This window comes from Canis lupus, chromosome 6 (assembly GCF_011100685.1).
Source record: "Canis lupus familiaris isolate Mischka breed German Shepherd chromosome 6, alternate assembly UU_Cfam_GSD_1.0, whole genome shotgun sequence".
NCBI classification, from domain to species: domain Eukaryota; kingdom Metazoa; phylum Chordata; class Mammalia; order Carnivora; family Canidae; genus Canis; species Canis lupus.
This window is the reverse complement of record NC_049227.1, coordinates 19,263,717-19,289,026: the sequence shown is the minus strand read 5'-3', so window position 1 is coordinate 19,289,026 and position 25,310 is coordinate 19,263,717. Positions and strand designations below refer to the sequence as shown.

Below are 25,310 nucleotides of genomic sequence, written 5' to 3'. Positions count from 1 at the left end.
CAAAGCCTTCCTCCCAATGAGCCCTTGCAGTGGGAAGTCCTGCTTCTTGCATGATTGGAGATGGAGATTTTATTTTAAGCCTACAGAAGGCAACCCTGAAAAAGCAGGGCAGAGGATTAGACTCGCTCTCCTGCCCTTCACGTCTTTTGAGTTGGTGCTCACTAACTACATGAGCCATCCTCATCTGGGGAAGAGAGAAAGGAGCAGAGCTTTTGGAAACCTACCAAGGGGACTCCAATTCTGAGGCTGCATGACCTAAGGGGATTAGTTCCTTCATCTCTTAGTGTCTGGACTCTGAAATTATAAAACAGAGATTCATAGTAGGACTTCCTCATAGGGCTACTCTGAGAATAAAGTGAATTCATCTATTTAAAGCCCTTTAAAGTGGTACCCAGCACTTAATAGGCTTTCAGTAAAAATTAGCTGTCAGAGGAAGAAACATACCTTTTTCTTTAGGATTCCAGGGGAGATCATGCATCATTTCCTGTGTTTTCCAGGGCTACTTGGCAGATCATTGGGAGGAGGGGTGAGTGGAATGCAAATACTCAAGAGACACTTTAATGTGAATACATCCATACCAGCTCACATAGATTGACAAACGCAGTGTCCCCACTTGTATTCAGTGGGGGCCTGGTTTGGAAGACAGGGCTGGGTTGGTGTGTGTAGTTGGAACAGGTTTAGGAACTTGTATGATGGATATAGAGGTCAAGCAAAGTACATTTTAGCCTGGGAAGCATGTCGTCACATAAGCCACTGATTAAATTACAGAAGTGTGGCATTTTCTTATCTTTACTGTTTCAAATGAAAAAGAATCAATATTTTCCAATTATCTCCAGTGGTGTATTAAACTCACTTTGTCATATTTCATTTCACCATCTGAGAAAGAGCAGGGGGAAAGGGTCAGGAAGATACACTGTGAGAGAAGATGAAGTCTTCACAGCAGTTCGTACCCATGCCTCCTGTCTTCCCAACACTGTCCATTCAAAAATTTGGTCATTCATTCATTCGTTCATTCAAAGATTCCAGAAATGTCTACTGATGTCCAATCCATTCTAGGCACTGTTCCAGGTGTGGGAAATCCAGTGATAAGAAAAGCCAGTGGCCATATTTAGGGATGAGGGAGATAAACCACAACCACACTAACACGAAATAGATCAGACGGGGCTGTGCAGCAGGTAAAAAGGAGGGAGGAGGGAGCTAGTCCTCTCTGAGGAGGGCGATCCCTTTAGGCTGAGATGTGATTAATAAGTAGGAGCCAACAGGAGAGGACCAGGACCGTGTGAGCAAAGGCACTAGAACACGAAGGAATCGTGAGTCCAAGGAGCAGAGGAAAGACTGGCGGGCTGCAGGGATGTGTGGCGTGGGTGTGGCTGTGAGCATGCTCGAACAGGAAGAGAAACATGCAGAGGAAAACACACTGGAGGGTCAGGTAGGCAAGGGATATGGTCTCATTTTTAGTTGGCTGCCATGGGAAAAGCACAGCAATAGTGGAGGCAGGAGACCTACCAGGTGGCTCTGCTATGATTATGGGCCTCACAGAGGGACGATGGAGAGGAAACAACAGATTCAAGATATGTTTGGGATGCAGAGTCCAACAGAACTCACGGAGATCCTTGAACATACATACAGTCAGCTGTTTACGGGGGAGTGAACTACTTCCTGCTAAGCGCCTACTATGTGCAGGGCACCATTCTACGCATTTCACATGTACTATCTTAACACTGACAATAGAGTGAAATGGAATTGCACTATCAGTGTTTCCAAACAGGTACTGAGAAGCTGAGCCAGACGGGCTGACCCACAATCTACCCTCTCTGCCACCACACAGCATTGTCTCCAGGCTCTCATGTAATTATGAAGGCAGCCAAAGAATGCATGGCTAAGCATTTTTAGAAATGCACAAGCAAATGCGCATAACAGCGTGCAGGTTATAAATAACCATTTCTAGCTGCCAGCTGCTGTTTGGGTTTGGAAAGGAAACTAGGATCTTAGCATGACTTGTTTATCTCAGGTAATTTGGCAGTAAACTGGGCCCTGGGAATTTGAGTTACACAGAAAATGCAAAGGAAGAGTGATAGGGATATTGTTTTGGGCTTTCAGACAACAGAATGTGACTTAAAGTCCCCAGAACCAGCCTGGAGGTGCACACGGAGAATTGGAAGGAATCTGAAAGTGTGTCGCAGAGCCCACGTTTACCTGTCTTCCAAGCAGAAATTTTCTAACAGATTTCTGTTATTATGATGAGATTTCCTTAAAGAGCTCTCCTCCCTCCCCTGCAAAAATGGTCCATAGCATCGAGGTAAATACAGGAGATTCTCCAGCCTTCTGCCTAGTTGCAAAAATGGTCCATAGCATCGAGGTAAATACAGGAGATTCTCCAGCCTTCTGCCTAGTTGCCTATTAGGTTAGAAACTAGAAGGCTTTTTTGTTTGATCTATATAGATCTTTAATTTTTTTTAATTACTTGTCAAAATTTAAAACTTAGAAGCTTTCTCTTAATACTGGACTTCTCTGGAAAAATCCAATCAAGTGAGACTGGGCCCACATTCCTACATGGAAACTGGAAGCTGGAGCCAAATAGCAATTCCCCCAGGGGTACCTAGGTGGCTCAGCCAGTTAAGCGTCTGTCTTGGTTTTGGCAGAGGTAATGTTCTCAGGGTCGTGAGACCAAGCTCTGCTTCGTGCTGGGTGTGGAGCCTGCTTATGATTCTCTCTTTCTGGGCAGCCCAGGTGGCTCAGCGGTTTAGCGCCACCTTCAGCCCAGGGTGTGATCCTGGAGACCCAGGATCGAGTCCCACGTCGGGCTCCCTGCATGGAGCCTGCTTCTCCCTCTGCCTGTGCCTCTGCCTCTCTCTCTCTCTCTCTCTCTGTGTATTCTCATAAATAAATAAAATCTTTTTTTTAAAATTTTTTTTTAAATTTATTTATGATAGTCACAGAGAGAGAGAGAGAGGCAGAGACACAGGCAGAGGGAGAAGCAGGCTCCATGCACCGGGAGCCCGACGTGGGATTCGATCCCGGGTCTCCAGGATCGTAAAATCTTTTTTTTTTAAAGAAAGATTTCTCTTTCTCTCTCTCTCTCTCTCTTTCTCCCTCCCTCCCTCACTCCCTCCCTCCTCCTCTACCCCCCCACCCTTGCAGCACTCTCTCTGTCTCTCTCAAAAAGCAATAACAACAACAAAACCAAATAAGGATTCCCCTTAGGCTGGGCAGGTGCTCCCCAGGCTGCTCTGTCCCCACCCTGCCACCTTACTCTGCCATAGGTATCTTTGCAAAGGCTGTAGGTGGAAGTCTAGGAAGCTGGGATGGGGCTGAAGACCTGTGTGTGTGTGTGGGGGGGGTGGGTAGTAATGACACTGGTGGGGCCCCAGGGTGCTTTTATCCCTGGACTTGATGAGTGGGTGGGTGCCAGCAGGGTGGAGTGAACACTGGATTAGCAGCCAGACTGACTGGTTACTAATCCAGTTCTTCCCTTTCCTCGCTCTGACCTTGGACAGGTTTCTTTACTTCTCTGAGCCACATGGCTCTGTTGTTTTGTATGATAGGGAGTCCTGAGAGCTGTCACCTGGGGAAGAAGCTGTCTAGGTAGGTGCTCAGTAAGCACAAGGAAACCACGATTTCCAGACAGCCTGTCTAGACAGGTCTCAGTTTTCCTTTGCTTGTTTTTCCTTCCTTTTTCTTTTTCCTTTCTCATCTTGTCTAGCCATTTCACAGAAACTTTGCCCTTAAGTAAATGAGCAGGTCACCAAATAGCGTATTGGCTTAGCCAAGAAACTGTTGTTCCAATTTCCAGAAAACATTTTTTTGTCATCATATCATTCTTATCTCTCGTGCATTGTACAGGTCAGTCTCTTAGACAAAGACAGTTTGTCCTCCTAAAATACCGTGTGGTCTCTCCAACAAGCTTTGGGGTGCTGCATTTTGCAGCGGCTACTCTATCTCTCTCCAGCAGACCAAAACTTGTGGGTTCTCTGATGGGAATAGTCTACAGCATTTCCCATTGTATATTTTTAAAATTTGAATCTGCCTTTTGGACATTTAATATTTTAAATTTCTTTTAATTTTTTCAAAAGGAAATAGGTTCAAATACATCATTCAAAAATAAAAACAGGGCAGCCCCGGTGGCGCAGCGGTTTAGCGCCGCCTGCAGCCCAGGGCGTGATCCTGGAGACCCTGGATCGAGTCCCACATCAGGCTCTCTGTATGATGCCTGCTTCTCCCTCTGTCTGTGTCTCTGTCTCTCTTTCTCTGTCTCTATGAATAAATTAAAAAAAAAAAGATAAAAACAATATAAAAAGGAACAGTGATTTGCCCTTGTACATGTAGCTCTGAGTGGTTCCTTAAACAAGTAGAACCAACGTGAGTATTCTTATTTTCCTCTTTCTTAGAGAAAAGGTTGCATAGTGCATATACTTTCTGCCTATTGATTTTTTTTTCACTTAACATATGACTATCTATTGTATAAGGAACTTGCCCATTCATTTTTCCAGCTTCACAGTATTCTGTACCATTGTGCGGATTCACTATATTTATTTAGCCAGTCCTTTCTGGTAGACTTATGGGTCATTTCCAATATTTGCTATAGCAAATTGTGGTACAGTGAGTACCTTTGTACATCCATTTCCTGTTTGTGGAGGTGGATTCTTTGTGGTGGATTCCTGGAAGTGCCCTTGCTAGCCCAAAAGGAAAATGCACTTGTACTTTTGAGGATATTGTCAAAATACCTTCCAAAGGGGCTATATCATTTTGCGTTTCTCCCTGCAATGCTCAAAAGTGTCAGCTTCCTAGCTCTTGTCAACAGGACATTGTCAAACCTCTGATTTTTGCCAGTCCAATTAGTGAGATTAAGTGGTATTTCAGTGGGATATTTGTCATTTAAATTAAATTCCATAGATATATAAAATGAATGCAACATAAGCCCTTGTATTTGGACAGAAGAAATAAACTCATTTTAGTAACCTAACAGCTGCACCGTTACCCCAGTGGAGAGAAGCAAATTCTTTGTTCAAAGCTCCTTTGTGGTGGGGAGGTCCCTGCATGGGCCCTCTTTGCTTGCAGGACTTCCACTGGATTTATTCTCCAAAGCCCAGCCATTCCTGCCAAGACTGAGCATTTCACCTGAATAGACAGGAGTGAGTGTCTAATGCCAACCCTGCCTTACCATTTTTGGCATCTCATGGCATTTAGCTGGCTTGCTGGCAACACTGTCTTCTTTGATCACTGGGAAATCATTTTCCCTTGATCAATCCCCTTATTAATTGCTCCAGGAGTCCAAAGTACATTAAAAAGCTACATGACCAAAAGAATTCCTTACATCAAACTCCTTCCCTTACCAGGCCCATTCTGGTGTTCTTGAACTTGTCTTTAGCACCTTGACTGAGGAGCAGTGCAGTCCAGTGGTTAGGAGTGCAAACTCTGGAGCCAGACTGCTCAGATCCAGACCAAAGCTCCTCTACTCACTAACTGGGTGATTTGGGGCAAGTTTCCTAATCTCTTTGGATCTCAGGGACTGCATCTGACAAGTGGGATGAAAATAGTGCCTATTTTTGGGGGTAGCTGAAAGAAGTAAATGAGTTGATTCATGTACTTAACCTGGAACTCTGCCTGGCACAGAATAAACCTGACGTAAAGGTGAGCTCCCATGGTAATGGTAATGATTAATATGATTGTGATGGTGATGGTGTTAGTGAGGATAGCCATTAGGAGCACACTGAGCCCTGTCACTTACAAGTTACATTTTTGTGACCTTGAAAAAGAAGTTCAATCACCCCCTCAACATTTGTTTCTCATTTCTCCCTTGGCTGGTACCAATGGGATAGTACAGTCCATCTAAAGCAAGAGTCAGCAATCTATAGCCTGGGGGCAAAGTCCGGCCTACCACCTGTGTTTGTGAATAAAGTTTTATTGGAATACAGCAGCACTCATTTGTCTAGTGCTGCTCTCATGCCATGATGGCAGAGTTGAGTAGTTGCACCAAAGACTTTGTAACTTTAAGAACCTATGGCCTGTAAGGTAAAAAATATTTACACACTGGCCCTTTAAAGGACAAGTTTATCGACCCCTGATCCACAGGAGTGGTTGAAAATCAAGAAATAAAGCCTGTGTGTTGATCCTGGCACATAGTAGGTGTCCACTTCAGTGGAGCTGTGTCCCCCAAGCATTAACATTCATGAACTTGGTGCCTGGTTCTCACCCTCGCCCAACCCCCCACGCCCGCCCCCAGCACTCTCCTACAGGAAAAACAGAGAGAGTAATTACCATGTGAATAATTTAGTTAGAAATACCATAAAATGATATTAGGCATATGTATTTTTATCATGTACTGTACATTTCCATATGCACCAAATATTTCACACATGCAGTAAACTACAGCCATGGATATAAAAGGCTGTGGAGGGCAGCCCCTGTGGCGCAGCAGTTTAGCGCCGCCTGCAGCCTGGGGTGTGGTCCTGGAGGCCCCGGATCGAGTCCCATGTCGAGCTCCCTGCATGGAGCCTGCTTCTCCCTCTGCCTGTGTCTGTGCCTCTCTCTCTCTGTGTGTCTATGAATAAGTAAATAAAAATCTTTAAAAAAAAAAAAATAGAAAAAAATTTCCTTCAAAAAAAAAAAAAAGGCTGTGGACTGTACTTCACAGGAGGTTTACAGCTCTTTTAAGGGTAATTCTGACACTGACTTTCCCTTGCCTAATGGCTTCAGAAGCTGTCATCCAAGGAAGACGCACCTCCCTTCTGAATGGTAGTGCTGAGCATTATGATCTGCATCTAGAGCAAAGTAAAACCAAAGTGTCAGAATCCAGGCAGCCCCGGTGGCTCAGCGTTTTAGCGCTGCCTTCGGCCCAGGGTGTGATCCTGGAGACCTGGGATCAAGTTCCACGTCAGGCTCCCTGCAGGGAGCCTGCTTCTCCCTCTGCCTGTGCCTCTGCCTCTCTCTCTCTCCCTCTGTGTCTCTCATGAATAAATAAATAAAATCTTAAAAACAAAACAAAACAAAAAAACAAAGTACCAGAATCCTCTAACCATTGAAAATAAATCCAAAGTGTGGATAAAGGGCAGCCGGGGTGGCTCAGTGGTTTAGCGCCACCTTCAGCACAGGGTGTGATCCCAGGATCCAGGATGGAATTCCACGCTGGGCTCCCTGCATTGAGCCTGCTTCTCCCTCTGCCTGTGTCTCTGCCTCTCTCTTTCTCTCTCTGTGTCTATCATGAATAAATAAATAAAATCTTAAGGAAAAAAAAGTGTTGGTAAAATCTCTGAAGTCCTAAGTGGGAGAATATTATATGCGTTCACATGGTTTTCTTTTTTTTTCCATTCCCCAGGCACATGTCTGTTTTATAATATGAGGTACACATGTATCATTTACATTTGGCCTAATTTATCATCTCATGGCTGAAACTGACAGGTCACCTTGCAAAATGCAGGGGAACACCCCTCAATTTTGCAAGCAGCATCTATTGATATTAATGTCACCTTCTCCCATCTCCCTCCCTGAGTGTTGTGAGAATACCATGAGATAGGAGTAGGAAGGTACTCAGAGATGCTTTGTGCAGTAGACAGGCCCAGTGTAATCTCGTTCCTTCTGACCTTGGCAAGAAGGAGCAGCCTCCACGTCAAGGTGCCCAGAGGAGAAAGGAGCTCAGTGGTGTGAGGACGGGACATTAGATTACAAGTGTGCATAATTAGAGCAAATTATCTTCATTAGAAAATAAGCAAATTATTTTCCAACTTAATGAATAAGCAGCTTCTAATGAACTCCAGTAGAGAGATTTGCTTTCAAATCTCAGTAGCTAAGCTCTGTGTTCTTTGTATTAATGTGTTGTTTTTATGGCCCACCTTAATGTTTTTCTTACTGTTGTCTATTGGAGTAACAGAATCTGAGAGATGAAAAGCAACCCCAGAGGTGATTCAGCCTCTCATTTTAAGTTTTAAAAAAGGAGTGGTGTAACAAGACAGGGATGTTCACTCTCACCACTGCTATTCAACATAGTACTGGAAGGCCTAGCCTCAGCAATCAGACAACAAAAAGGCATTAAAGGCATTCAAATTGGCAAAGAAGAAGTCAAACTCTCCCTCTTTGCCAATGACGTGATACTCTACATAGAAAACCCAAAAGTCTCCACCCCAAGATTGCTAGAACTCATACAGCAATTTGGTAGTGTGGCAGGATACAAAATCAATGCCCAGAAATCAGTGGCATTTCTATACACTAACAATGAGACTGAAGAAAGAGAAATTAAGGAGTCAATCCCATTTACAATTGCACCCAAAAGCATAAGATACCTAGGAATAAACCTAACCAAAGAGGTAAAGGATCTATACCCTAAAAACTATAGAACACTTCTGAAAGAAATTGAGGAAGACGCAAAGAGATGGAAAAATATTCCATGCTCATGGATTGGCAGAATTAATATTGTGAAAATGTCAATGTTACCCAGGGCAATTTACATGTTTAATGCAATCCCTATAAAAATACCATGGACTTTCTTCAGAGAGTTAGAACAAATTATTTTAAGATTTGTGTGGAATCAGAAAAGACCCCGAATAGCCAGGGGAATTCTAAAAAAGAAAACCATATCTGGGGGCATCACAATGCCAGATTTCAGGTTATACTACAAAGCTCTGGTCATCAAGACAGTGTGGTACTGGCACAAAAACAGACACATAGATCAGTGGAACAGAATAGAGAACCCAGAAGTGGACCCTCAACTTTATGGTCAACTAATATTCGATAAAGGAGGAAAGACTATCCATTGGAAGAAAGACAGTCTCTTCAATAAATGGTGCTGGGAAAATTGGACAGCCACATGCAGAAGAATGAAACTAGACCACTCTCTTTCACCATACACAAAGATAAACTCAAAATGGATGAAAGATCTAAATGTGAGACAAGATTCCATCAAAATCCTAGAGGAGAACACAGGCAACACCCTTTTTGAACTCAGCCACAGCAACTTCTTGCAAGATACATCCACGAAGGCAAAAGAAACAAAAGCAAAAATGAACTATTGGGACTTCATCAAGATAAGAAGCTTTTGCACAGCAAAGGATACAGTCAACAAAACTCAAAGACAACCTACAGAATGGGAGAAGATATTTGCAAATGACGTATCAGATAAAGGGCTAGTTTCCAAGATCTATAAAGAACTTCTTAAACTCAACACCAAAGAAACAAACAATCCAATCATGAAATGGGCAAAAGACATGAAGAGAAATCTCACAGAGGAAGACATAGACATGGCCAACATGCACATGAGAAAATGCTCTGCATCACTTGCCATCAGGGAAATACAAATCAAAACCACAATGAGATACCACCTCACACCAGTGAGAATGGGGAAAATTAACAAGGCAGGAAACCACAAATGTTGGAGAGGATGCGGAGAAAAGGGAACCCTCTTACACTGTTGGTGGGAATGTGAACTGGTGCAGCCACTCTGGAAAACTGTGTGGAGGTTCCTCAAAGAGTTAAAAATAGACCTGCCCTACGACCCAGCAATTGCACTGTTGGGGATTTGCCCCAAAGATACAGATGCAATGAAATGCCGGGACACCTGCACCCCGATGTTTCTAGCAGCAATGTCCACAATAGCCCAACTGTGGAAGGAGCCTCGGTGTAAGATGAATGGATAAAGGAGATGTGGTTTATGTATACAATGGAATATTACTCAGCCATTAGAAATGACAAATACCCACCATTTGCTTCAACGTGGATGGAACTGGAGGGTATTATGCTGAGTGAAGTAAGTCAATTGGAGAAGGACAGTGTATGTTCTCATTCATTTGGGGAATGTAAATAATAGTGAAAGGGAATAGAAGGGAAGGGAGAAGAAATGTGTGGGAAATATCAGAAAGGGAGACAGAACATTAAGACTCCTAACTCTGGGAAACGAACTAGGGGTGGTGGAAGGGGAGGAGGGCGGGGGGTGGGAGTGAATGGGTGATGGGCACTGGGGGGGGCACTTGACGGGATGAGCACTGGGTGTTATTCTGTATGTTGGTAAATTGAACACCAATAAAAAATAAATTTATTAAAAATTTAAAAAAAGGGATGGTGTACAAAATATGGCCCAGAGAGATCCTGTGGGATCCTGTGACTTATCTAAGATCCCATAACTGGTCAGCTATCCACTGGACCAGGTCCCTAAGCATGGGTCTGACCAGCACCAGAAGGGCTGCAGCCAGACTCTGGGGACTGTCATATTTGCCCCTGGATTAGCTCTGTTTTCCTTCTGCTCTCTAGCTTTATTCTAGGCCCATTTTGCCCCTGTTGTCATCTTTCTTCCTCGGCACTGCTTCTGCTGGTAGAATGCTCTGGTCTGACCCCTGGTCTCTACCCTTCTCTATACCCTTCTAGCTCCAGGCCAATCTCCTGGCTCCTGGCTGTGCCCTGCGTGGCCTACCACCTGGCATGCCATCTCCTCTTGTCAACCCTAGGGCCTACAGTGAGTCCTTTCACTGACAGCTAGATCAGACATGGTCAAGCGTATCTGGGAGCCATCCACCCTAGTTCCTCTTCCAGAGCATTGGGGATCAGGAGATTGGGATAAAATTGGCCCAACAACCCAGATCACCTGATCCTTAATTCTGGGCCTTTTCCCTAATTTTTTAAATTAATGAACTTTATTTTTTAGAGGAGTTTTAGGGGGATCCCTGGGTGGCGCAGCGGTTTAGCGCCTGCCTTTGGCCCAGGGCGCGATCCTGGAGACCCGAGATCGAATCCCACGTCGGGCTCCCGGTGCATGGAGCCTGCTTCTCCCTCTGCCTATGTCTCTGCCTCTCTCTCTCTCTCTGTGACTATCATAAATAAATAAAAATTTAAAAAAAATTTTAGAGGAGTTTTAGGTTCATAGCAAAGTTGGGTAGAAAGTACAGAGTGTTCTCATACACCCCCTGTCTGCACACACATACAGCCTCCCCCCACTGTTGGCATCGAGCACCTCAGTGGTATATTAAGTGGGTGTCTGTGGAATACAAGGGCAGGTAAGCAGTCAGTCTCAGATCACTTTGTTCTGCCTTGGCATTCTCTGGTCTGGTAGTCTGTCCCCCAGGGCAGGTGGCTGCTGACAGCATCAAAATTCACGCATGGAGATAGCCCTGCTCTAGCCCTCTGCCTTCTCTGTCTTTCCAACTAATTTCAAATTCCTGGAGCTGGGGTTCCAATTGACTGTGGTTGGGTCAGGTATTCATCCCCAGGGCATCATACTGAGATTGGGGTTCTGTACAGTCATGGCTGCCAGGGGACTCCCCTCTGAGGACAGGAAGGAGAGTAAGAAAGAAGAAGGCAGTTTAGGGTGTCCTTATAAGCTGAGCAGATAACCCAAAAGACATCTACTATACCATGATACTGTATAATCCAGGGTCTCCTATAAATTTTCCCTCTGCCTTTTTTCCAAATCCTTTATTAATATTGGCCCCAAATTTCTGGCCATTGCCAGAGGTTCATCTTTGGACCTTTGCTCTTCCCCTTAGTCTCACTTTCTTAGAGTGTTATCCTTTGACTTGTACTTCATCACCAGCTATGAGGTCCCCTACCCCCCCGTCCTCCAAACCTGTGTAGACCTACCACAAGTGGCCACATCCAGAGACAAATGTCTTTCCTCTGAGACTAGGTCCCCACTTCTTACCTCTCATAAATAATCACTAAGCCTTTTTGCTCCTGCTTTGGAGTACTCTTGGCTAATAGGACATGTGGTACTGATTTTCTCACAAATAGCCACCCTCTGGATAATTTGGAAGACACATTGACAATGCACAGCGGTTCGCATTTTACATTTTAACACCAAGGCAATCCATTAATTTTCCATCAAGGAATCCTTTTATAATGGACACTTTCATAAGAGTTGTGAAAACTGCATTTGGAACAGCATATTTAAACCCTATGATGTTGAGCTGTTGAATTTATATGTACTTTCAAATGTTAGTCTTCCAGTTTTCTAAGAAAAGCAGCATTCTCTCTGAAATTGCCCGTTATATGGGAAATGCAGGTGATTACTGCTAATTCACATCTGTACTATCACCTAGGTGGCGAGTTTGGGGGTTTGGTGAAGCGCATTGGTATGCACTCATCAAAGGTTATGTGTATGTGCACAGTGGAAGGCATTTTTGTGGAAGGCATTTTATATAATTCCAAACAATTTAATAAAAATGTAATTCGACTGGGAAATCTACAGCCGGCCCTTGCAGAGTGCAGATAATGTTCCAGATTAAAGAGCTGAGGCTTTGTTCATTACAGTCAAATAACGTAAGTGTGTGAATTACCATTTCCTTGCCGTTGGTCTATTTCAAGAGTATGCCATTTTCCCACTATAATAATAGACTACATTTTCTTAAAATCATTTGATTATGATTGGTCCCGTCTATTCAGTTTGCAAATAAAAGGCTTTTGCAGTGATAAACTAGCTGTTTTAAAATAGCCTTAATCTCTGGTTCTGCTTTTGAACCGCTACAGGTCAGACTCTGCGAAAGGGTGACAGAAGCCGCTCGTGCTTGCGGGAGAAAAAGGAGGTAAATGTGGTCACTGGTGAAGGTGGGTGGGAAGCATCTGTGTTTGAAAGGACCTGAGGGAGCATGCTGGTGAGTAAGGATTCCTGGATTTCCTGCTTGGGTCTCTCTGAGTTTCAGGCTTGAATCCTGGACCAAATGAGAGGTGACACCTAGAATTCTCAACCAAAGTGTCACTCGTAGTAACAATCTCTTACGAAGTGGATCAGTTAGCTTTGTCTGCGTAACAAATCAAACCCACATTTCAGTGATGTGAAACAACGGCTGTGCATTTAGTTCGTGATTCTGTGAGTTGTCAGTTTGGGCTAGGCAGTTCTGCTGATTTCAGCTGGACTTAGGCATTTGCAGTGAGCCACTGTGTCACCTTGGGGATGGCTGATATCAGTAGTATGTTTTGGCTCTCTTTCAGTGCTTTCTCGTCTACCAGCAAGCCAGCCAGCTTTGTTCATATGGGGGTTCAGGGAGTCAAGAACATGAAGAGGGGAAGCTGCAGGAACTCTCAAGTCCTGGGCTTGGAACCAGCATGGTGTCACTTTTCCCACTTTGTTTTCTTTAAAGCAAGTCACATGGTCAGGCCAGATTGAAGGGGTGGGAATAGGCCTCACCTCTGGATGGGAAATCTACAAATATTGTGGCCATTCTTGAAACCCGCAGCACTGAGCCCACCTGCTCTGTACTTGGCATAAGGGATGAGAGAGACAGCCCTGATCTCAGGGTGTGCTTGGTGAAGATGGAAGGGATGTGCAACAGGATCATTATAATGCCATGTGAGAAGGACAAAGAGAGTGGAATTTCAATACAGAAAAGGGGTCTCCTGACTCTGCCAGTGGTCTCCAGAAAGGCATGCAACAAAGCCTCTAAAAGAACAAGCAGCAGTTTTTTGGGCCAAGTAAAGAGCATAGTCAAAGTCCGAGAAAAACAGAAGGTTGCAAGATTACTGAGCCGGAGGGTACAAAGTGGAAGCAAGGACCCCGAGGTTATCACAGGGCCCTTGGATCAAGTCTCAAGCTCATAGGAGTCTGGATTTGAGTCTTAGGTTGTGGCAGATGGGTGTAGGGGTACCAGGGTGTGAAGGCATGTGACTCATCATAAGTATGGACCAATGTTGAAATTCATCAGCTCTTACCTGCTGCATCCTCAGAGTTGGCCTCACCTCAGCCAACTGAGGCAGGTCGAGGTTGGACCACGAAGGACCTCCTGCAGTAGCTGTCATCCTGCCCCCTCTTGTCTCCTTTCTCCTCTGTAGCCAGAATAGCCAGTGTGGGTTTTCTTCTTATTTAAGCATCCTACCTGGTTCGCAGGCTGGGACTTTGGTGCTGCTTGAAAACATCTAAATGTCAGCCCTGATGGCCATTCTAGAAACTGAAGCAGGGTGGGTTCTGTTGCTCCTTCCTGGTAGGAACATTTTTCTGGAAGCAGGAGCAGGCGTGCCTATCTCCCACAAGGTCCTTCCAGGGACTTGGAGGGTAGAGGAGCCAGAACAGGAGTGAGCACAGGCCCACAGGCTCCTGGCCTCCTTTAGGGAAGTGACCTAGGGTGGGGACCAACCCCTACACCCCTCCATCCCCCCAGCCAGAAATGAACTGTTTCAACCTAACAGAGGCTTTCAGTCACAGAGTAACATCATCACATTTATCCACATTAAGAGATTTGCTAGGAATCAACAGAGCAGGGCAGCAGGTAACTAGTTGAGATACTCGTTTCCACCTCTCTCTTTCTCCTTGGCAACAAGACTCCCTAATTGCTGCTTTCCTGGCTACTCCCATCATGCCAGTTGCCCGAGAGCATTTCAGATCACTCCTCTTCTGCAAAGTGCTTGAAATGAGAAAAAAACAGAGCAGAGATATTTATCACAATATCTAACTTTCACCCCGAAAGATATTTAAAATGGTTTTAGGCCTTTCTGAAAAAGAGGGTTCTGACTCTCCTAACAGGGCTTTTGTTTGGTTAGAAAAACAAGAGAAAGAAACAAAGAGCAAGCTACTAGAATGCTCATCTTGATATATTATAACATGCTTTTCCTGCCCTCCTCCTCCTCCCACATCCCTCCCCCATCACCTGCAAAATTGTACTTGCTGACACTCTGTGCCTTACACAAGATGCCAGGTATAGATCAGACTCTGTCACCATGAAAGGCAAGGAGAAGACAAGCTGTTTGGAACAAGCAGACAGGGAGGTGCATCATGTTGCTTCGGTAGTGAGGTGTCATAGACTTGCTCACCCCATGGCAGGTGAACATGCTGTTTCCTTCCTGGGTCGGGACTGGGTACCCGTCTGTGTGGTCATGGCACAACATGGCGAAGTGAGGAGGGGAGGCTGTTCTCAACGAGCTCATCAGGCCAAATTCAAGCCAAAGATGTTTTATTTGGCCTAGACTCTTATTATATTTTTTTGAAAATTAGATGCCTGCATTTACGACTTTCACATAAAAATGCCCACTTCTGGCTTCTTTGATAAAATGGAGAAGAGCATTCTTCTCTAAGGGAAGAGCAGAGGCCTTATTCAATAAGGCAACACTAGGGAATGGCTGGTGTTGAGGTAGGCACCCCGCTCTCTGTGGGGTCCTCCATTCAGCCATCCCCTGCCCTCCACACACAGCTACCCAGTAGCAAACAGGTACCAGCAACCATATTGTGGCAGCCCCGTGCCGAGTGCTGTGTGTCAGCAGTCACAAACACTGTTGCACACTAGAATAACCCAGGAGCTTTTTTTTTTTTTTAAGATTTTATTTATTTATTCCTGAGAGATACAGAGAGAGAGAGAGGCAGAGACACAGGCAGAGGTTGAAGCAGGCTCCAGGCAGGGAACCTGACATGGGACTCGATCCAGGGTCTCCAGGATCACGCCCTGGGCCGAAGGCAGCGCTAAACCGCTGAGCCCCCGGGCTGCCCCCCAGGAGCTTTTTAAATACCCCAAAGTTTAGGCCTCTTTCCAAACCAGTTAAATCAGAATCTCTGGGGGTGGGGCCCAGGCTTCAAAATTGTATAACCACCTCCTAACCACAGGTGAAAGCCAGTGCTTGGTCTGTGTTAAGTAACTCTTGTCCTCGTCCTTTCCTGAGTACTGCATGCCTGTATGGCCCCAAAACACCCCAGTTCTCAAAGCCCTCCCACAGATACACGTAAAACCCCAACAGGTGCCAGAGGAGGGAGAGCAGGCTTCCTGGAAGAGGCAGCTTGAACCCCGAGGTCTTGGAAGGGCTACAGTCTTTGCAGAAACATGCATCTAATGGCTAGCTGGAAGCCAATAGATACTTTTCTCCGTTTAGCTAGGTAAAAATATTCTCGGCCTTGTCTCTAACAAGTATTCATGGTTTCTGCCTGTGGAGATTATATAGTGTTTATGGCCCTTGGTCATGAATTATTAATGATTTTGAAATTGTGGTCATTGTAGTTTACTCAAAAATCATTAGGAAATAAATTTATCACACAGTGCTCAAAAAAAGTAGAAAAGAAAATCACGAAGGAGGGAAAAAAAGTCTTTATTCATCAGCTCCCCAGCACCGTGGGGCTCATGGGCATGGCACTGGAGACACATCCTATGACACAGAGCCACAGGGGCCCCAAGAAAATGAATTAGTTCCCACAATGCATTCCTCCTGTCTCAGACAGATCCCAGTCATATGACCTTGGATGATTCTCTTGACTCCTCATACCGCCTTTTGAGATTTTTGTTTACTGGGCAGTAATGTGTTAAAGTACCCTGCACGATGCCAGACCTGTAGTAAGCATTCCATAAATATTCGTTGTTATGGTATTTTAATCATTTCCTAGCATGTCTAATATTTAGCAGAGAGATATTCATGTCCTTGGACAGAGAAGGTGCACAATTATATTTCTTACTGAAGGGGTCTCCCTTGCTCCAGCTGGACTTTGGGCTGATTCCAGCCTTCCAATCTCCTGGCTGTGTGCCCTCAGGCAGGTGGGCCCAGGCAGGCTAGATCCAGTGCCCCTACTCTGAAGCAGTCTGAGAGTCTCCTGTGATAATGCCCTGCTGCCTTTTGCAGCTGATTGGAGATTCTGAAAAATGCTCTTAACAGCACACTCATCGGCTGAGCTCACTTTGTAAAGGACTGCAAAAGTCATTTAACTCAACCACCTAGAAAATGTTAAGCTTTCCCTCTGCATGCAGGTACAAGCGTATGCACACACTGCATGCTTACACATACACACACATGCACAAGCACTTCCTGCTACTAAGCAAAGCCACTCAGTGCAAGGACTAGAGACTCCTTCCATCTTTGCCACATGGCAAGAGGAACTGGATCTCAGGAGAACACAGTGAAGGAGAGAGTCCAGGAATTAGGCTGCTTCCGGGGATGGGGAATGCTGGATGACCCTCTCTTTGGACCATCACAGACATGCCACCCCGCCCCTCTGGTCTATGCACCTGTCATTGTCTTGATGCTCTTCCCTATCCTTCCTTCTCCCTCCCCTTCCCTACCTTCCTTCTCCCAGTTCAGACACAGAAAGAGAGTCTGATTGACCTGGTAATCAATACCAAAGGGTATTCAGGGGACACAGTGCTCTTGATTTCAGCCCCATCAGATGCCCTCTCAAGAAGCAACCACAGTAAGCAATGGCTTGTGTGTCCTTCCAGAAATCCTTCCACAGCTGTGCAACTATGCAGAGCATATCTGTCCTTCCCTGTCCCAATGATAGCACAGCAACACATGCTGCTTTTTTTCTTGAATTTTTTTTTTATTTAATAACGTGTCTTGGAGAGCATTCCATAGCAGGACATGTGCACAGACCTCGTCCATTCCTCTTTATGGCTGTACAGTGCTCCATTGTGAATGCACAGAAACACGGTCCTTTCTTTGAAACCTTTAGGGCCAAAGGTATTTCACTGTTTTAGAATTTAGAAAGTAATACCATCCCAGTATGGCCTAGAACAACACCCTATAATCAAACATATTAATGTTATCTGCAGGGAAACATAAATATTCATACTAACCAGGATAGATAAAGGCTGTAAGTTTCATATTAGTTCTGATCCGGTTTTATACCAAATAAATGCGTGTAAGGGAGTGTGGACCTGTCCATAGATATATCACTGTCCCTGGTTGACAACTTTCTAGGCTACTAAGAGAATTTGCTGCTTTAAGAGTACTTTATCTTATTTTATTTTAAGATTTTTTTTTTTATTATTCATAAGAGACACAGAGAGAGAGAGGCAGAGACATAGGCAGAGAGAAAAGCAGGCTCCCCGTGGGGAGCCTGATGCAGGACTCAATCCCAGGATGCCGGGATCATGCCCTGAGCCAAAGGCAGACAATCACTAAGCCACCCAGGTGTCCCTGTAAAAGTACTTTAAAGAATACCCTAGAGCAGACCTCTTTGTGCACAGGTCCAGAAATTGCCAAAGGTTAAATTCTTAAAAGTAGGATGACTGACTCAAAGGGTATGCACTTTTTATTTTTATTTTATTTTATTTTAATTCATAGAGACAGAGAGAGAGAGAGGCAGAGACACAGGCAGAGGGAGAAGCAGGCACCATACAGAGAGCCCGACGCGGGACTCGATCCCGGGTCTCCAGGATCACGCCCTGGGCTGCAGGCGGCGCTAAACCGCTGCGCCACCGGGGCTGCCCGGTATGCACTTTTTAAAACTGGTCATTTCCATTTTGTCTCCCAACAGCATAAGAGAGGCAGTGCTTTTTGTTCTAGGCTACCTGGTAGCATACTGGCCAGATTGATGTGTGGCTGCCCACACCAGGACCATTTGATGGCCACCCCTGCATGCTCTCTAGTCCGCTTTCCTTAGCAGGGAGTAGGAGCAGGGCAGCTGTCCTGAGAAGGATTTGGAGGCATGTCTAGCACCTTGATTTCTGAAAGCCATCTGTCCCAGGCCCTTGGCTCTCAGCACCTTGTCTGGCTGGTTGCAGCAGCACCAATGGGACTGGTGACTTGTCCTGTAAGTTTCAGACTCTACTAGCCACATAGTCTGCAGACCCTTCTTCCTCATTTCAAGTCCCAGTGTTCTGGGCCACTTCAGCCTTCTGGGGAATCGGGTGCCAACCCTTCCATCATATTTATAGATTTCAACCCCTTTGTTTAAAAATTTTAAAAATAAAAAAAAAATGAAGCAGGCAGGGGGGAGAAAAAACAATTCAAGTTGAGAGTCCTGTGTTACAAGAGCCTGTCCAATTTGACGGCTGATGTTCCAAATCCACACTTTTCCCGAAACGAAAGCTTTACGTTCACATTTCTGGGCAGAGAAGGACTAAATCCATTTTCTAGCCAAGTGCATTCCCAGTTATGAAGTTACAGCTGTCAGGCTTTCTGTCTCTTGAGGGCTTGGTTTCTGTAGGTCCGGGAATTTTGAAGTGGGAGGCCGTCAGGACATCGACAACTTCTGATCACTCCAGAGCAAACAAGTCACGTGGTGGGGTTAGAAGCCACTCAGCAAAGTAGTGGAGTCTGAGAACCCTGGAAGCAAACAGCCTGATTCCTAGTGGAGCCCCATCACTCAGGCCAGTTGCCTATTCTGCCTGTGACTTGATCTCCTAAAGAGTAGGGATCATAGAGAGCCTGCCTCAGAAGGTCGTGGGAAGAATTCAGTGATTCAATACATGTCAAGTGCTTGCAGGGGTGCCTGGCCACCTACGAGGAGCTCAATAAATGTTGTATCCTGTAATTTAGGACTGGCAGGGGCAGAGCAGCCTGTTGAGAAAGCTAATCCCTTCAGAGTCAGAGGTGGATGAGAGTTCTGGCCACAGAAAAGTGAGCTACAATTGGGCCAGTGTTCCTCACCCCTTTGGGGTGATGGAAACTCATCACACCCAAAGGCCAGCCTACCGTGAGACCCCTGCAATCAGGCCAGGAGCCACAGGAGATGTGTCCGCAGACCTGGTGCCAGGAACCCAAGTTTGACAGCAAGGCCAAGACGAAAGCCTCAGAAAGCAAAGAGAATCAATTTCTGATAAAATGCCAGGAAGGAGATTGACGTGTCGGAAACCTTCCTGGTATCAGCTTAGCTTCCAGCACAAGATTAAACTCTAGGAAAAACCCATCAGAGAGCCGCAATTTGTGACCAGAGAGAGATAATGTTGACAGCTTCCCCTTCCCAGGTCTGTTTTGGATAAACAATGTGCCCTTCAACAGAGCTTCATCAGAGTTTTCTCCATTTCCAGATCTGAGGCATGAAATTGCCTTGAAAGTGTCTCCTTTTTCCTCCCAACCCCCAAATTCACTTTTGTAGAATACAGAATGTTGGTTAGAAAACAGAATGATACTGTCTAAGAGAAGGAGCTTCCTGCGAATTCCTCTTGAAAGGTATGTCTGCAGGGGGAGGAAGGGCCTATCAGAATGTAAGAGCTATCCCTTCAGTCTGTGGATCCTTCTGGAAGAGCAGGACAAGGGCCATGACAGTGGTAGGCCATGTGGGCTCCAGCCACCACTGCTGACCATGGGCACACTTCCTGTCCCCTCACTGGGCCTCCATTTCCTCTGCGTCCCCCAGTCTGACAAGAGCCATCCATCTGTGACATCCATTTCCTTAGGGTTCACAGGCTGTCTCTTGGACTCCCCTCCTCAAACTAGCTTCATCTAGAAAGGGAATTTGTTGCCTCACCTAGCCAAAAAGTTCTGGGCGCGGCTGAATGCAGTCATGCTCATTCAGTCCCTCTAGACTCATCCATGACAGGACTTTCCCCAGCAGGCTGTTGCATCTCAGAGCAAGCTAGCTGCCAGCAGCCCCAGGCTGGAGGGCACTTGGGGGAAAGGCACAGGCGCTGGAGCCAGACAGCCTGGGGTTGAATCCCAGTTCCTCACTTACCAAGTGCGTATCTGCCTGTGGGCCTTCATATGTAGAATGGGTATACTGGTGGTGCCCACCTTATCGGGTCATCGGGGGTGCTCTGAGCGGTGCCTGGCATGTAGTATACCCAGAAAAAGTGACAAGTGCTTTATCCACTCCTTTCCTTCCTATAATTACTATAATTATTTCAACAACTGTAGCTAGAGAGAGCAATGTGCGACGCATTGCCAGCCCAGGGTTTTATACCACTCCAGTGACGGGGATCGGGGTGGGGTTGGGTTGACCCCATGTGAAGCACATGCTGAGGAAGGGGTGTTTTCCCAAAGGATAATCAGGATCCTGTTACCAGAAGACAGGGAGGTGGGGAAGGCTAGACAGCAGGCAGAAGGCAGCGGCTGTCCAGCACACGGCCATCTCGCACTGGGGACAGTGGGGCTGACAGTAGTGCAGTTGTTAAATCCCCATGAGACCTCGTGAGGCGAGCAACATTTTCCTCCTCTTGTAAGTGAGGGACCTGGGCTCTCAGCAAAGAGGCAAGCTGTCCCAGCCACCGCAGCAAGTCCAGGGCCACGCTGATCCTCCATATTCTGTGCACCGTGAAAAGTGGCAAGTGCATGCCTCACCCCAGAGGGACCTCAGGCAAGTTCTGTGACCATCCCAGGGTCGTGGGGCAGCACCCACAGGTCCAAGGGTTGAGGGTATTTGATCCATCTGGGCTGCACAAGAGCAAGTCCTGACTGCCTTGCTGCAAATGGCCCAACCCACACAGTACTGGGGCCTCATTGACAGCTTGGGAAGCACATAGTTGCCCAAAACACTCACTTTGGAAATGTCTCTTATGGCTGTGGCCTCTGCTGTGTCACCAATGACAGGCTTCCTAATGTCTTAGTCCAGAGGCATACATTGGGTGCAGTTGGCACAGCAACTCGGCTGCATGTGGCTGTTACCTTTTCTTGGCCATCTTGGAAATGAGGCCCCAAGAGCAAGGATCAGTTTCTTTATCTGTAAAATGGGCATCTTCGGTACTTCCTCCCAAGTTTGAGGCCTCAGGGAGGTTAAGAGAGATGAACACACCAACTGGCTCTCTTACAGGTCACTTTCCCTCTTCTCCCCATGGACCCTATCGCTGGCTCAGAGTTATCCGGAGGACTACATCCATCCTCCTGGGGTCACAGGAAAGCGAATAGGAAGGCAGGGGCAATGACAGCCAGATCATGCCAAGCTGAGATAGATCTGATATTCTCTGCATCCCCAAATGCAGTTAATGACAGCTGGAGCCCAATCAGAGGTCAATAAAAAGAGTAGTGCCCTTCCCTGCCCCCACTATATGATTCAGCACAAAACTGTAAAGTATCAGGAAATTCATCGAGGCTCTCCACTTGTTTTCTGTTTCTTTTTTTGATGTAGAAACCTAAACTCTTTCTTTTTACTTTTACTAAAGATTTTTAAATTTTATTTCATTTGAGCAAGAGAGAGCATAAGCACGGGGAGGAGCAGAGGGAGAGGAAGAAGCAGACTCCCCACTGAGCAAGGAACTTGATGTGGGCTGGATCCCAGGACCCTGGGATCATGACCTGAGCTGAAAGCAGATGGTTAACCTGTTAAGCCCTGAGGCATCCTGAAACCTAAACTCTTCCAAAAAAAATTATTTGGGCTGCTCTTGCTTTGCCGATGCCCTGGAAGATGGCACAAGAGAGATAGAATGGCAGGAATAGTCAAGGACAGGGCAGGGCTCTAGCTCAGACTTGCCGGGGCTTGCATCCTGGCTCTAGCTGTGTGGCCTATAGCAAGTTATATTCTTTCGTTATATATTTCCGTGTCTCAATTTCCCCATCTGCAGAATGGAACTGAAAAGGGAGTACCTCAACACGGGGTTGCTGAGCGAAGTAGAGAATAGTGCTTGTGAAGTACTTGGAACCATAGCTGCACCTGCTGTTCAGGTGTGCGTGGCCCATCCTGGCGTCCTATCCATCTGTGCCACCAGGAGGGGGAGCACCAGAGGTGGGGCTGGTGCAGTCCACATTGGCAGGCACCCACCCGGGTCGGGCCTGCATTAGACATTTACCATCTCTTTCTGATTCCAGAACTAATGGATGCTAACTGTAGTGAAATTAGAAAATACAGAAAGGTACACCAATCTGTCATTGTCCTACCACTTAGATAATCTCCATCACTTGCTCCCATGTTTCCTTCTGGCTTTTTTGTGCACAGCTACCTGTATTTCAGAATTAGGGTCATGCTACTAGACAATTAGAAAACGCCTACTTCCATTCTTCTTTTCGCTTTTTATTTATTGAGATGTAACTTATGTATAATGAAGTGGATGATCTTAAGTACATAGTTTTAAGAATTTATACAACTGCATATGCATGTGTTGGCACTACTCCCATCAAAAGATAGAACATTCCTAGCTCCCCAGGAGACAACTTCATGCCAACTTCTTGTTCATACACCTCTCCAAGGGTATTATCTACATCCACTGTCTTGACTCGTAGAAAAGTTTTGCCTGTATTTAATTTTATATAAATGGAATCACAGAGTAAGTACTTATTTTATGTTTTATTGGTTTTCTTTTGAAGATTTTTACTTATTTATTTGAAGGAGAAAGAGAGAGAGCACATGAGCAGGGAGGAACAGCCATGAGAGAGGGAGAAGCAGGCTCCCTGCTGAGCAGGAAACCTGACACGGGGCTCCATCCCAGGACGCTGGGATCATAACCTGAGCTGGAGGCAGACGCTTAACAGACTGAACCACCCAGGCGCCCCAGGTTTCTTGTAAACATATCTGTGAGAGGGGTGCCTGGGTCACGTAGTTAGGTGTCTGACTTGGTTTGGGCTCAGGTCATGATCTCAGAGTTGTGAGATTGAGCCCCTCATCTTTTTTTTTTTTTTTTTTTAAAGATTTTATTTATTTATTCATGAGAGAGGGAGAGGCAGGCTCCATGCGGGGAGCCCGACATGGGACTCGATTCCGGGTCTCCAGGATCACACCCCGGGCTGAAGGCAGCACTAAACCGCTGAGCCACCTGGGCTGCCCTCGAGCCCCTCATCTGGCTCCATGCTCAGCACTGTCTGCTTAAGACTCTCTGTCCCTCTGCCCCTCCCTAAAATAAATAAATAAGCCTTTTAAAAACAAAAAACACTTGTGAGATTCATCTGTCTTTAAGAGTATCAGTAGTTTGTTCCTTATTGCTGTGGTATAGACCTTCAGTTCTTTTATTAGAAGAATTAAATTGCAAAACAATTCGGGTTCATTGTTGTCATTTTAAAAATTCCAAGTTTAGGCATTGAATAAAAATTCCCCTTGAAATTTACCCCAATATCATTCTTCTCCCTGGAAATAACCAGTTCTCAGTGAGATGTTCATCTTTCTGGACCTCATTCTGTTTGTACAATTCTGTTCATTGTTTCCATTGGGAGTGAATTTGGCTGCACATAACAGAAAACCCAGCTAATAATGGCCTAAGTTGGGGCTCAGCAAGCTTTTTCTGTAAAAGGTCAGATAATACATGTTGTAGGCTTCACAGGCCACACTGTCTGTCTCTATCATAACTACTCAGCTCTGTCATTATAGTGCGAAGGCAGCCGTATCAAATATGTAAATGAGTGGGTGTGGCTGTGTTCCAGTAAAACTATCTGCAAAGATAGGTGGCAAGCCAGATTTGGCCTATAGGCTGTAATTGGCTGACCCTTGGCTTAACAGAAGGGATTTGTTTGGCTCCAGTGGCAAGAAATCTGGAAATAGCCTCATAAGAAAAACCTAAATATTTGAGAATGCCTGCAAACTTGCAAATAGTGGGTATTAACAGTCTTTTATATTTTTGCCAATATTCTTGGTCCCTATTCCTGCATTTTGGGTAAATGCCTCTCTCTGATCTTTCAGCTCAGTGATTTTATCTGTATCTGTATCTGTTTCTAGGCTGCTCTTCACTGTCTTTTGATCTTTTTATTTAGATGATTAAATCTTTTCCTCGTGATTTCTAATTAATTCCTCTCCATACTAGGTTATTCTTGTCTGATGGAGACAATGTCCCCTGTTATCCCTCTAAGAATATTAAATATACTTAAAATACTCTGTTTGCATCATTATCCCTGTCTTTGGTTGTTGTTCCTTCTGTTAGTTGAGTTGGCCTGTCTCTTTCGTGGTGTGAGTTTTCCTGGAATGTTTTGTGATTGGTGCATGTGTGCTTCTGTGTTCTGTGAGCTCCTGTTTTCTTTGTGGAGGCCTTTCTTCCTTCCTTCCTTCCTCCCTTCTTTGACAGAGAGTGTGAGCTGACAGGGAGGGGCACAGGGAGAGAGAGAATCTCAAGTAGGCTCTACCCCCAGTGTGGAGTCCAGTGCAGGGCTCAATCTCACAACCCTGAGATCCTGATCTGAGCTAAAATTAAGAGTCAGATACCCAACCAGCTGAGCCACCTGGGTGCCCCTGGATGCATTTCTTTTTAGCCGCCAGTGATCATGTCAAAGGGGTGGAGCTTGCTGCAAGAAGTGTGGAGGTAATAGTTTGTCTTCTGAGCACAGGATCTTCCATTTCCTTCTGGTTATATCCTGCTTTTCTATCCCAGAGAACCCTGCCCCCCTCCAGGCACATATCCTCCAAGCTAGGTGGAGCACAGAGCTACCTGTTAGTACCCCCAACAGGAGTTTGCAATCTGTGTCTTTGAACCTTGACTTTGAGGCCTCTCCTTTTCCTGGAGAATGTGTTGCCTCTGGGTTTGGAGCAACCCAAGACTGCCTTCTCTTTTTATAACAGACCTTCCCAGCTTTTCATTTGGCCCATATTTCTTTTCATTAATCCAGTTCTGTTTGCCATCCCATTCTCAGGGATGTCTTGACATTTTTAATCTACCAGGAGCACCCCTCCTCATTTTCCCATGCTCTTATGGACTTTATTAAAGGGTGGCTCTTCTGTGGGTTTGGCCAGGAGAGGCTGATGTGTGTACTTGCCCTTGGTCTTCCTAACTCGATTCAATCTCAGGGTGACTCCTTGTTATAGTTCTCGCCTTCCTGGCCACTTCCATCTGAACGGGTTCATATTTCTCAAAAAACACACT

At 45.6% G+C, this 25,310-nt stretch overlaps 1 protein-coding gene across 2 annotated transcripts in view; it reads left to right on the top strand.

Annotated features, from left to right (window-relative positions):
- KATNIP (katanin interacting protein) overlaps positions 1 to 25,310 on the top strand; it is a 195,221-nt gene that overhangs the window by 9,504 nt on the left and 160,407 nt on the right. For both annotated transcript variants that reach the window (XM_038539987.1, XM_038539988.1), the window contains exon 2: positions 12,445 to 12,500. Coding sequence is in view for 1 of the 2 variants with exons in the window: in XM_038539988.1 (XP_038395916.1) it covers positions 12,445 to 12,500 (56 nt within the window). In the remaining variant the exon portion in view is untranslated. The remainder of the gene's footprint in view (positions 1 to 12,444; positions 12,501 to 25,310) is intronic.